The following is a 13,390-nucleotide window of genomic DNA, read 5'->3' on the forward strand; positions in this document are numbered from 1 at the left end:
AATAAAGTTGTTTTTTTTCTATTCTACTGTGATACGTTCTTACCTGAGCTTAGACGAGTTGATACGTCCTGTCTGGTCTTTGTGCATGCCCGTTGAAGAGCGTGGTAGCTTCCGACTTCACGCCCGTTTGGAGCTATAGGAATATATTGGGAGAGGCCAAATGCTAACAACATCTTTGGTTGTTTTCCTTGACTGAGCACACGCACAAAGACCAGACAGGTACGCATAAATTCGTCTAAGCTCAGGCAAGAACATATCTCAGTATGGAAAAACAGTGGCCTATTCCTTTAATCTAGCACTAGCCCTTTTCATTTTTAATGTACTTATAAAGACAAAGCCCAGAATTAGGTTTACGTTTCAGACTTTACCACCTTCACTGGGCACTCAAAGTGTTTTTTTTTTCCAGACAGTACAGGGATGTTGGCGTCTGATAGTGTTGAGACCTTCAAGAATCACATGAAAGCTGTCTGTGTTTGGTGTTATTTAATACTTGTGCCATATGCCTAACACCACTGCTGCAGGGTCAACAGCTGCACTTTCCACAATCTTACAACAAACCTGTAAGTATGTGCTGAGACCTTTAGCTAATTCCACCTCGCTTCACCTTCTCGACTGAAAATTTAAAAATCAATCGACTCTTTTGCCTGGGTGTCCACCGGGGGGGGTGGGGGCGTGTGTGCAAACTAATAGCCGTGTCTATCGATCAAAGCCTGGATTATATTAATTATTGTAAATGAGTCCGGAGCCAGATCGAGATAGCGGAGGAGGATTGCGGGTAATTTGTGTTATCAGGCAAATGGGGGACAAACATCGGGCGGCGGTTGGAAAGGTTAGCCCTCGCCAACGCTCGCACGGATGCTACGATGGCGGCCAGGTAAAGCGTGGCAGCCTGACATTTGTAAATCTAAATGAGCCAGACAATGAATTCACGTCTGCCATTTCGGTGTTTACGATGGAGCAGATACGGGTAAATAAACCGGCCTAATCTGGTGTTGTGTTGCTTCGGAAGAGAGAACAACGTTTGGGGGATTAGCGAGCGATGGGCATCTTTAGCAACAAACTGATGACAAATCTGATGGTTAAATTGAGCATGAAACACTGGGGAGATATCTGCTTTAAAATGAGTCAAAATAGTATTACAGTGATGAGCGGATTTTCATATTGTTAGATTGATACTGGAGAAAATGATACTTCAAATTGTCTTGGACACACAGGCTGCTAAAATGTGTTGTTTTGCTTTCCAGTAGTTGATGGGTGATAATGCTCTGGACTTGTTCTGTATTTAGAATCAATACAAACAAAACTGTGCGTCCAAACGGATCAGGGCTGTAGTGCACATGTTGAGAGATAGATAAGAGATAGTGTGTTTCTAAATGAAAGCCTTAGACCAGGGGTAGGCAAGTTTGCTTGGTGGAGGGCCGGTTTTCTTCATAGTCTAAAGACCAAGGGCTGGACCCTCCAAATGTCGGCCGAAGTAAAGCATCAGTCTCTACAAATGCTAGTGTTGATGAAGTACATGAGGCCACGCAATGTTAATGTCAAGATGAGGAGAGAGAAGGGGAAGAAGCAACAAGGGCTCGATGCAGTCAGCTGCTATAGCCACGACCCTGTGTCCTGGCCATGCAAGCACTAGCGCTCCGTTTGTCTGCACGCAAGATGTCACAGTAGTCTGTGCAAACACTGTTTTAGCACCAGGCAGAAGATCTGGCCCAGAGACTTGTTAAAACAGGTCTTAAAGGAACCTGCCACTGTTTTTCCACACTGAGATATGTTCTTACCTTAGCTTAGACTAGTTCATTTGTGCCTTTTACACACATGTTTGCTCAATTGCTTATTTTTGTTTACTAAGGAAAACATGCATAATTGTTTTTCAGTTGTTTTTTTTTGCATCTGTGCCATTAAACTATAGGCATTAGAAAGCTTCAAAGGAACAGGCCATCATTTTTCCATCCTGAGATATGTTCTTACCTGAGCTTAGACGAGTTGATGTGTACTTGTCTGGTCTTCACGCGTCCCCTCAGTCATGTAAACACAGCACAGACGGCTCCAAACGAGGTGAAGACAGAAGCTAGAAGACTCTTCCACATTTTCCCTATTTTAATATGGTTACATGAAGTGTTACACTACAAAGTATAATTACACAAAATTAAACGATGTGGATTTTCTAAGCGGATAAAAGGGGAACTATATTGTAAGGCGTAATAATACCAGGAGTACCTCGGCGTCCGCACAGTAAAGTGAAAATATTAATGCACGGATTACGTGACTGAGGGCACACGTGAAGACCAGACAGGTACAAATGAACTCGTCTAAGCTAAGGCAAGAACATATCTCAGTATGGAAAAACGGTGGCCTGTTCCTTTAAGGCGAGACACAGGTGAAAGTATTGATTTTTCACGCAGTGGTTGAAGTGGATATTTTTTATCTAATTTCCTCACTTTACGGCTTAGTTTTCATGTCAGAGTCTAAAAATGACACAACTTGCCCCATACTATGCTTATTTTCTGATGTTTTGTCCGTGATCGAGGCGGAGTTGCAGCTTTGCCGCTTTGACATATTTTACAACCACGTGCGCTGCGAACGGTCCCCATGATGACGCTATCACCCAAATATGGTATTTTTCCTTCTGGAATCCAACAGATACAGAAGAGCGAAGAACCTACAGGGCCTCTTTTCTCTAAATGAGGTTTTTCCTCCACTCAACAAGGCCATTGATGATGAAGTCTGTGACACCATTCACCTTCCTCTTAAAATAGACATACCATGCGTTGTGGCTAATGAACCCTGCTGTGAGCATTAGTAATTCTAATCAAAATGTATGAGCTTCAGAGCAAATTAGGTCTCAGACAATATGAGTTTTCTGGCTGGCTTACCAAAAAATGCAAAAATGAGCCCGTCTTTTGAACAGCTCTTTTAAATAAAGGGTTCTGAAAGATTTGGCACCCAAGAAAGATCACTAATCACTAATCACTAATCTGTACTTTACTCCACTACAATTGGAACATGAATACAATACTGTCTATGCCACTACATTTCCAAAAAGGCTCCAAAGTAAAAAAAAATTGGCTGCACACCTCTTTTAAAAGCCTTGTAATGCACACTCCAGAGCAGTAGGTGGCGGCGTGCAGACATGAAGACAATGACTCTGCAAGAAAGACGTGTTGTCCCTGCCGGGTCGCCGTACATGCTCGGAGTTTGGGGACAATGTTCACATTTTTGAAGCCGCAAAGCTCAGCCCACATGCAGCCCATGAACATTGTGTAAAGTAGTTCTGCCTCTTTGATCCAGTTTAGCAAAGTTCCCGCTCTTTTGATCCTTCATTTCAACTGTCTACCATATTGTCGAAACATCTTTGAGAGGCGCGAGCGCGATGCCTCGGCGTTAAAAGTCGGCTTAAAAGTCTAATCCGTGAATTATTGATGTTGTGCACCTGCGCCTGTACGGCAAACAACAAAAGCCTCTGAAGCTCTAATGAGGACGCAAGCAACAGAACAGGCCCAACATCTGTCAAAACAAAACCCAGAGAGGAGGAAGCAGCCGGGGTCGTGTCAACGCACAGGAGAACGCAACGCTATGTACACCATGTGACCTCAGCTAAATACGGACTGTTTTTTTACAACGGAATTACACTAAAGTTTTGGGTCTACATTAATGTAACTATTATCTGAAGGAAAAAAGAAAGAAAAAAAGTGGTCTTAAAGGGACTATATGGAGTTTAAGTATTTTCATCCCCCTACATGTTCCAGTAATGTCCTTATGTGTAGAATGAGTCCAGACCTGTTCACCACAACTGCCTCTAAAATCCTGCAGCTACGTGTAAGACCTGAGGGGGCAGTAGTGAGCAAAAAATGACCAACATGCATCTAGTCTCTTTAAGCTTTGAACACATGCTCGGAGCTGGATTTCAGTAGCTGCAGGTTTGTGTAATCCTTTTCACTTAGACAGTCTCTCCTGGTGTGTCGTGGAAACCCTTACAGATCTAAAGATCGATTGGCCCCACCAACTACAAGAATTTGCTCCTTTCATACAAGCATAAATGTCTCATGGATACATATATATTGATTTACGAATAATAATGAGTATAAGCTAGGTCTTTAGTTGACGTCTGTGGCACGAGGCACTAATCGACAGCATTTTAGAGAAGTCGACAGGTCGTGTGTTAAAGGGACTGGATGCAAGTTATGCTCACTACTGCCACTTCAGGTCGTACGTGTAACTGCAGCTTCTATATTAATGGGATATTTCAGGATTTTTGACATAGGGCCTCATTTCCTAGTTATCGAGAGAGTTGCTGATTTCTGGAGATATTTTTTTTTGTAATTCAAGCAGTTCTTTTATTTGAAGAGTTTCGTGGCGCTAGGCTAGTGCAAGGCTAGCACATTTCTATGGTATCAGCTAGCCTGCATTAAAAACAGTCTGACCCGCTCCACAGTGCACCTGAGGCACCTCCCGACTAACCATATAAATGTCTGTGTCCATAGAGTAATTTTAACCATTTTGCATTTAAAAGAACTTATATTTGAGCAGCATCAGCTTCGTGGTTGTATAAGCTATGCAGCGGCGGAGTGATCTGCTAGAAAATAGCCCCTCAAAATGCGATCATTCATGTGCAAAGTCAGTTATATTCTAAAAATTATTCTATCGACACAGACATTTATATGGTTAGTCTGGCGTTATAAGTGATTTGCCTCAGGTGCACTGTGGAGCGGGTCAAACTGTTTTTAATGCAGGCTAGCTAATACCATAGAAATGCGCTAACCTTGCACTAGCCTAGCACCATAAATATAAGAACTGCATGAATTACAACAACAAAAATATCTCCAGAAATCAGCAACACAAGGAAATGAGGCCCTATGTCAAAAATCCTGAAATATCCCTTTAAGCTCGTGCATGACGGCACTTTGGACCCGAAGTAACAACTTTTTGAGTGACAGTGCAGGATTTAAGTGAATATGCCTGAGCTCATTTAGGACATGGCTGGAACATGTAGGGGAGGAAAGTACATAATTTTAACTTTTTAAAAACTCCGTATAGTCGCTTTAATCAATCTATAGTATAATCTCTCTATACTATATATGTTAATGCTTGTGGCCTGCAATTGTTTTTATTCTACACTTGTTACATGTTTTATAAAAGGTTTTGAGCATCCGTGTGTCTGGAAAATCACAATAAAATGTCCTAGTTTTAAACATTATGCAAGGCAGAACCCCTTTTCCGTGTTTCCGTGGGACAGTTAATAGTGTTGCACCTGTCTTCTGGACATATTCATCTGATACTAGCAAGCTAAAGCCAGGACAGTCTCTCCACTATCACCGCCGGCTGCTGCTTTTGACTTTTTCTCACAGTCGGCTGCAGAGCACGTTTGCTGCAGACCTTGGATACACGAGGAGGATGAGGAGAGAGGAAGGCAGGAAGACGGAGAAGTGGCGAGAGAAGCAGAGGAGGAGAGATTGGAGAGGACAGACCCACAGCTCTGTGTGATGTTTCTAGAGGCGCAGGTAAATGCATAAACACTGAGCATTGCTTAAAAATTAAATAAAGAGTCACTATATTGTATTTTGCATGTGAGCCTTCATTATTACATGACTGATTTGCCTAAAACAGGTTGTGGGCGTGGTAGATGTAATCGGTGTAGATGAGGCAATACTCCTACACTGTCAATATGATAACGTCATCATGCAAATACTCGACTCGACTTGGACTATATTGCCAGATACAGACGCCATCTCTGGAATTGCCCATATGCTGTATGGTTATGTTTGAAACAGAGGGGGAAAACAAAGAAGAGACAAATATAAATGTTCTCCAATTATTCCATAACTACTGGGACTACTACTTCAACAAATGCTGAATTATGAATATAGTTTTCTTCTAAACAAACAAGCAAAGGCACGGAGAGGAGCAAAGTGGTTCAATAGCCCATTATTACTTAAAAAAAAACTACAATGCTAATATAACGCTCCATGTTCACGTCATGCTACAAGCTAACACTGGAAAAAAAACATCCATATGGACCCTCGACTGTATTTGTATGTGATAAATAAGTTTATAGTCTTCCCAGAGCTTCCCTATAGATATATATAATAAATATGAGTGGGTCTCATTCAGCCCCATTCATTGAAAAAGGTTCCAGAGTCCTGTGTGAAATTTAATGGCCGCTCTGTCTCCTCCTACGCAGCTTGTACCTTAAAACGGCAAAAAGGCGGGAAGCCCTGCACTCACGGGGTGGGCGGAGCCTCCACAGAGCTCCAGAGCATGATTGACAGGCTCTGGAGTCAGTCAATGAACTGAAAACGCTTCCAAATATTGGGCTGATAAACAAAAACTAGCGTGGTTACACATATTTCACCTCCCCCAGCGTTGTCACATGGGTCATAGCGATTTTTATATAAAGAAAAACTCTTTGCAGCCAGGCTTTTAAACCGTTCTTGGGACATTTGAAGTCCCATTAGAATCAATGCTCCCAAGTGTCTCTTGGAGTCGCCCTCTGGCCACCGGGCGTGGTATTACAGCAATGTCAGCTCCCCACATAAGGACCATCCAGAAGCTCGTTCCTCGCCCATTGTTCCTTCCCAATCGGCAAGGCCACGCCCCCTTGAGTTCGTCTAAAGGGGTTGATCCTCCAATACTGTATCTATAAGGCGACCTTTGGCAATCCGTAGTCGTTCAAGCCCTAATATGAGCTAAATACTGATTAGAATTAAACAAGTACACACATAAAGCAAATCGCAAACTCAGCACAATTTGCCAAACCAGAGCAGCGTTCTCTTACCTGTGGTCGCGGGTGCCCAGTGACCAGACACGTGAGCTCCAGAGTCTCTCCTTCTCTGATGATGTAGACCCGCTCCGTGTGCCGCTCCTCGTCCACGTTACACGCATGTCCCGAGTGGATGATCCGCACGCTAGGGGGCGCTGTAACGGGAAGACAAATAACAATTTCAGCATTTTGGTCCGGCAAGAGTCTTTTTGTGTAATTTCCTCTTTCTTTCTGGAGTTTGAATCCCCCGTGTCTGAGTAGATTTCCTTCCTGCGCTGTTTCCGCCAACACTGAAAACTATTAAGTAGTTCAATAACACGGGTAAGATGAGCAAAAAAGATCATGTTTTGAGCTCAAGGCTAACCTTCCCTTTTAGTAGTGCTCACAGCGAAGAACGGAAATGAATCGACATATTTAGACGTAAAAATAGTTGCCGTATTGTTCAAGAAAAAAAAAGAAAACGATTTCTTCAGGGAGAAAAGATTTGCTGCAGTAGATTTTGTATTATTATTATTTTTTTCCATCAGACGATTGCAGTGCGAGTGAGACGCTTCCACACAGACGCGCTGCCAAGTGGGCTCCCAAGGTCTGTTTGTCTCGCGCTTCAAGCTCGACATGAAGCAGAACTGTCAGTCTCCATTTCAAAATATGTGACTGCGAGATCAATCCTGTGTGTACTGTATGTCAGAGAAAACAGGGAAGAAGGACTTAAATGTATTCAGCGCTACTTGTGTTCTGTGAGCTTTATTGTTGCTCTGTAAAATGTATGTTTGCGTGCTCTCGCGTCCCGGGGACTGGGAATGGAAATGAGCATCGGCAGTCGGGCACAAAGCAGATTAGAATTTCTCGATACCGGCTCCCATGGTGCCCGTTTTATACAAAGCCACACTGCGGAACTTTCCAGGTTGTGTAGAATAAGATCTACTGTATATAAACATCTTATTCATGGGGATGAAAAATAAGAACTCTTTTAACAAATTCCACTGTGGTAACTATGGTAAGTGCAAATATTTTTGTCTTGCTTTTTGGTTAATACGTATCTTTGTACCCCTCCTGGAACCGCCGCCTTAACGTGGTGAAGTGGTTTGAGCAAATAAATGATCCTGGGGCTCTGTTGTCGGCCGTTCGTGCCCCTGGTAGGGTCTTCCAAGGCAAACAGGTCCTATAGGTGACGGGTCAGACGGTTCAGAAGCTCCTTATGAGAGACCAACAGGTTTAACATGGTCTGAACCATGAGGCCGTCCTTCCGTGGACCCACCACCTGCAGGAGGAGCCATAGGGGGCTGGTGCAATGTGATTTGGACCCAGAAACGGAAAAGTGGAAGAAAGTGAATGGATGGATGGAGGTATCTTTGTCGTCAGTGAAAGAATCCATATGAATCAAAAACTGTTTGAAGTGTTATTGTCTTCTCTGTCAGTGCATGTAAACTAAGGTCTGATTATTTTCCCTGAAAAGTGTTCAAAAGTGGTGACAATATTAACCACTTAACAGACACCTTAGGGTTCGGGTTAAGATTAGAGTTAGGGTTCACAATTATTTACATCCAAATCTCAAAGCGTATTGACTGGAGAGCTTACAGCCTATATGCCATGATGTGTGATACCTAATTTGAAGAGTGAAACACAACTTTTGTTACATTTGCCGTTCTTAACCCTAATTATATCCTGATTAGGGTCAATTAAACCTAACCCTAGTCCCTTGATCAGGGGGGACGGCAGGTAACCAGGTTGAAAATATTTGAGCTTGATGTTGATCAGTAGAAAGGATTTTCTGCTATAAAGATAATACGGCAGGCTTGTGAATCCAATCACAACCAAATACTGATGAGATACAAATTTGTCAATTTTCTTTTTAGAGATGATCTTACAAAAACTGCCCCCGTCCTCCACCTGAGATGACATTATCAAAGTCTAGAATGAGAACTTTTATATTATGGATGTAATTTCTACCACATAATTTAGATACAGAGACACAGAGGGGTATTTGGCTATAGCGCTTTCAGCTTTGGTTACAGCATTCGCTTTGGTTTTATACAGAGCTTGCATTATTCATTCACTTCATAGTTGTTGGTGGTGAGCTACTATTGTCTCCACAGCTGCCCTGGGATGAATTGACGGAAGCGAGGCGGCCAATCTGTGCCATCAGCCCCTCCGTCCACCACCACCCACTCACTCACTGCATTCACCCAGGCTTCCTCATATGGTCTCCCCTGCAGTACCAACCAGGCCTTACCCTGCTTCGTGTGCAAGATCTGACAGGATTGGGCAATAATCAATAAGCTTCAGCAATGTCAGTGTCGCAAAGACTTTTCCAGCACATCCCAAAGATTCTCAATGGGGTTAAAATCTAGACTCTGGATGTTAGGTAATCAGCTGATCTCATTCTTTTGGCACAGAGTGTTGCTGAACCGAGACGTGATCTATTCATTTTATTTATGTTTTTGGTCAGGCAGCGTATGGGAACAACACACAACACTCAAACTATAGAAATTGTCGCTTCCACACGGCAGTGAAAACCCACTCGCGCGCAGCTGACCCCCTCAGGATGAGCATCTGCTCGGCATTCGCCCCGATCCCTCTCCGTGGCGCCGCCGTGATTAGTCGAGAGCTTTTGGGCTGAGATGATTTGGAGAGCGGCTGCAGATCTGATTAGGAGGACCAGGGGTAATTGCTGGTGGTGGAGAAAGGGAAGAAACCCAGCAGAAATCAGAAGGAGGAGGAGCTTTCATGTCGAAGCTGCGTTCGGCGTGTGGGCCGCGTTTGAAGCGCCGAGCCGCCATCTGAGTGACGCTGATAATAAGCAGAGCAACATTCCTGCTCGATTCATGTGGCTGTGGTGTGAGAGTCAAAAGCATCACCAAAATAACTGGAATATTTTAGAACAGGAGCTGTGCAGGTCACGCTAATGGGTCTCAAGTGACCCACCGACTTACAAAATCATACTACTACTACTTTGAAAATATAATTGCTTTCAGAGACCAATATCTATTCCTTACAATTATTGATTAGATGTGCAAATTAGGTTTTAACAAGATGTTCAAAAATAGAAAACAGTAACATTTGAGAAAAGTAAATATGAACTGTAAGTGTCACGACTCACAACATGTCTAAACTTCAGGGTTTTAAATATGACAAGACCCCATAGAGACATGATAATGTCGGCCTGAATAACTGCAGGATTTGCACTATGTTGATTATGATTCAACTGGGATTCATTGAGCAACTTGACAATCGATCGTTAAATGCTTCTTTTGATTACGCACACTTTAATGAGTTACTGATGCCTTCAAAAAAAGCTCTTTAAAGGAGACACTTTAAAGGTGCATTATGGAACTTGTTACGCTGAAGTGTTAGTGCGTGTTTGACCTTTCACTGACCCACTGGATTCATGGGTGGTTGACATGGCGTCTTTGCTTTCCAACCCAGTGGCCTGTAGGGCGCTCCAGGACCAATTGTTTTTTAGGGTTCTGTTTGGTTTTCACTGCTGATGGATCTGTCTCCATGGTTATGTACAAAAAATTCAGAAAACCTATACATGCGTTTCCAATGACATCACGCATAGTTCAGGCAATTAAATACAATTAAGCAGTGGTACAACATGCAACAATATCTCTACTCTATTTTACAGTCTCAGTCTGAGTCAGTGTTTAAGCTGCTACCGGTTAGCAACTGTCAATGGTTTCAACACGATAAACACATGTGTGGCTCACATCTATGAACACTGAGGAAATACTATAGTAACAGCTCAGCTCTGACCTCTGTCACATGTTGTATTCAAGGCTAGATGTTTGGAGTGTGGTTCAGGGCTTTCTCTTGGAGAATGTATGCTAACTGGTAGCATGCTAACATCTTAAACACTGACTCAATGGTTTCTTCGCATAAACGTGCGCTCTCTGGGACCGTGTTTTTACTTTTATCTTCTTGAGCAATGATTACGATTACTAATACCACTGTCAATCAGTTGTCTTTCATTTTCATCCTGAGTAGAGATATTGTTACATGTTGTAGTGCTGCATAATTCTACTTCGGTATTCAAAATGGCCACCATAACAACAAAAGTCACATGACTGAAAGGCATGTATACAAGAAACCCTAAAAAAAACAGAATTAAATTGATCCAATATAGCATCCTAGGAGCCACCGTGATGGAAAGTAGATAGATAGACCTTTAGACCTTGATTGTCCCACAGGGGGAAATTTGTTTTCACAGCCGTCACAGAGACACACACAAAAGACACAGAAGACAAGCCAAAGACAGTAACAGCACACTACGCAAAAGAGAATATGCGGGGGGGGGGGGGGGGGGGAATTACAGGTCGTTCAATGCGGCTATGGCGGAGGGGATGAAACTTTTCCTGAAGCGTACCCGCTCCCACCGTGGAGTCCTGTACCTACGGCCTGATGGCAGCAGGACGAAGTGAGTGTGGAGAGGGTGATCGGAGTGCATGGCTATAGTTCGTGCGAGGCGTGTGACTGCTTTCTTATTGATGACAGAGGGGTCTGTGATGGGGAGATTAATAATTTTGGAGACTGTTTGTGTGACCTTGGTGATTTTTAAAGGCGCCATGCTGACCACCCATAAGCCGCCGGATAATATATCAATACAAAGCTGCATTGTGCACCTTCAAACCTTAACAACTATTAATTTAGGGTTTATACAAGAAAGTGTTTCTTTAGAGCTTTTTCAATGCCATTTTAATGCCAAACAAGTCTTTATTTTCCCAACATTAACAACAACATTAACATTCAACATCAACATTATGTCTAATGATTTCAAAACTCAAAGGAAAAAGGGAAAAAGTGAGTAAATGTATAAAAAATTCAGCCAAAACTGCAGATGAATGTGTTTGGGACCATCATTTCGGCATTTCTGGTTAATATATACAGCATAATTAGTCAAGTGTTGTCGTTATTTTCCAAGAAATGTGGATTGAATGCTTATTTGAATCTAAAGTAATGCTTTTTAATTACATTCAAGGCCTTAATTTTGGCATACTTCATTTAACAACCCGTAGAAATCTTGTAATGAATGAATGAGGTTTTCCAAATGCACTGTTGTTATTCTTGCACTTGAGGGTTTGACTCCAGGACGGTATGGATCTTTTCTGTGTGGAGTTTGCATGTTCTTCCGTGTTTGTGCTTCCTCCATAGGGCAGTGTCTGGTTTGTGTATTTGCATATCCCATTAAACTGAGACAAACACTCTGTCCGACTCCTTTGATTTCCACTTTGCTCACTACAATCAAATAGCATTTGAGTCAATTTCAGCTGAATACCCTCCCAAGCCACAGAGTAATGGTGACAACAAAGCACAGTAGCTATGGTTTGATTCAAGAAACTCTAATAAGGAGTAATGACAGGAGTTTCATCCCATTTGTGAAACCAAAGCGCGACATCGAGAAATAAGCTGTGGGCTCGCGCTTGTGTTCTCGCATGAAAATGTCAAAAAAGGACACGTCGTGCATCTGTCCCGCTTTGTTGGTGAAGCCGGACCAAGAGTTGAGCATCCAGACCCGATTCCAGCCACATTTACCTCTGCGTTTCTTAGATGCGGAAATGCATAAAGACCACTGACATCCATGACATTTGTGCAGCTCCACAGACAATAAAATCCCACATATCTTAAAGGCCCAAACTTATCAGTGAAATGTCCTTAAATTGGATGCAAACCGAGACCAAACTATCATGTGCCGCTCCCGATTCATTTTCTGTTCTAAAGCGTCCATTCGTGGTTAAAGATGGGGTAAAAGCACCAGTACATGTTCAGGACATAGACCTTTGAAAAAAATACTCCTCCTACCCTGCTGTGACGGAGAATGTTCCTAAAAAGGGCGTAAGGGTGGGATCTCCACTGTAGACTCGGCCCTCGTGGGGAGGAGTTCAGTTGTAGCCGCGCCATTAGCTCTAATGCTAACGGCCTGTCAATCAAAGTCCGGCCCTGATCAGTATACGAGATTTCTAAAAAGAATTCTTACGAAAACCAGCCTTCTTTAATTGTAACTAACCCAGCTTTATCACAGGAGGAATATCTAGCTGTAGAAAGTTTAGGAACATTAGAAACCAGTGTCTAAAGTGCAATGCTTTCCAATGGGAGACCAGCAGCTTTATTGAGGTATGGTACGATGACGGACTCTAGTGTCGTCGTCACAAAGCAGAGCAGCCAGCGGCCATTGGTTCAGGATTATTTAGGAGTGGACTTGGCAGTAAATGAGTTTGTCACTCTGGAATGTTGTAGAAGTAATCAGTGATATACGACAGTGGACAGTGTTTGTACCAGAGGGGGTGTCAAAATACTGCACTATTAATAATAATGCCTTTATTGGAGAGCTGTTTAATTTAACTGGTTTGGACTGTATACATAGATGTTTGTATTCGCCTCGGGGTGTCGGTCAGAACACAAGGATAGGATGCAGGTATTCAATTGGGTTTAATGCAGCAAAGCTCAGACATCCAGCAGCAGGTGATTCTGTGTGTGTGGTTTGTGGTCAAAAACGCACACAACTTGAGCTGCCGATGTCGCTGCATCTGAGCCTCGTGCTGAACTGAACTAAAAATAAGGCTGAGGCTGTGGCGTGGCCTACCTGAAAAGTGCGTTTACCGCTAGTTGCCACAAGGGGGCAACAAAACCCTTCTG

At 42.9% G+C, this 13,390-nt stretch overlaps 1 protein-coding gene and 1 long non-coding RNA gene across 5 annotated transcripts in view; one reads left to right on the plus strand and one right to left on the minus strand.

Moving 5' to 3' along the window:
- The window catches only part of LOC306975364, a 712,990-nt gene that overhangs the window by 426,102 nt on the left and 273,498 nt on the right, over positions 1-13,390 (plus strand). The window lies entirely within an intron of this gene.
- Positions 1-13,390, minus strand: part of LOC306975210 (MAM domain-containing glycosylphosphatidylinositol anchor protein 2) — a 489,592-nt gene that overhangs the window by 343,714 nt on the left and 132,488 nt on the right. For all 4 annotated transcript variants that reach the window (XM_079572669.1, XM_079572670.1, XM_079572668.1 and 1 more), the window contains exon 2: positions 6,773-6,912. In XM_079572669.1, the coding sequence (XP_079428795.1) occupies positions 6,773-6,912 (140 nt within the window). The remainder of the gene's footprint in view (positions 1-6,772; positions 6,913-13,390) is intronic.

Source organism: Gobius niger, assembly GCF_951799975.1.
Source record: "Gobius niger genome assembly, chromosome: 15".
Classification (NCBI taxonomy): Eukaryota; Metazoa; Chordata; class Actinopteri; order Gobiiformes; family Gobiidae; genus Gobius; species Gobius niger.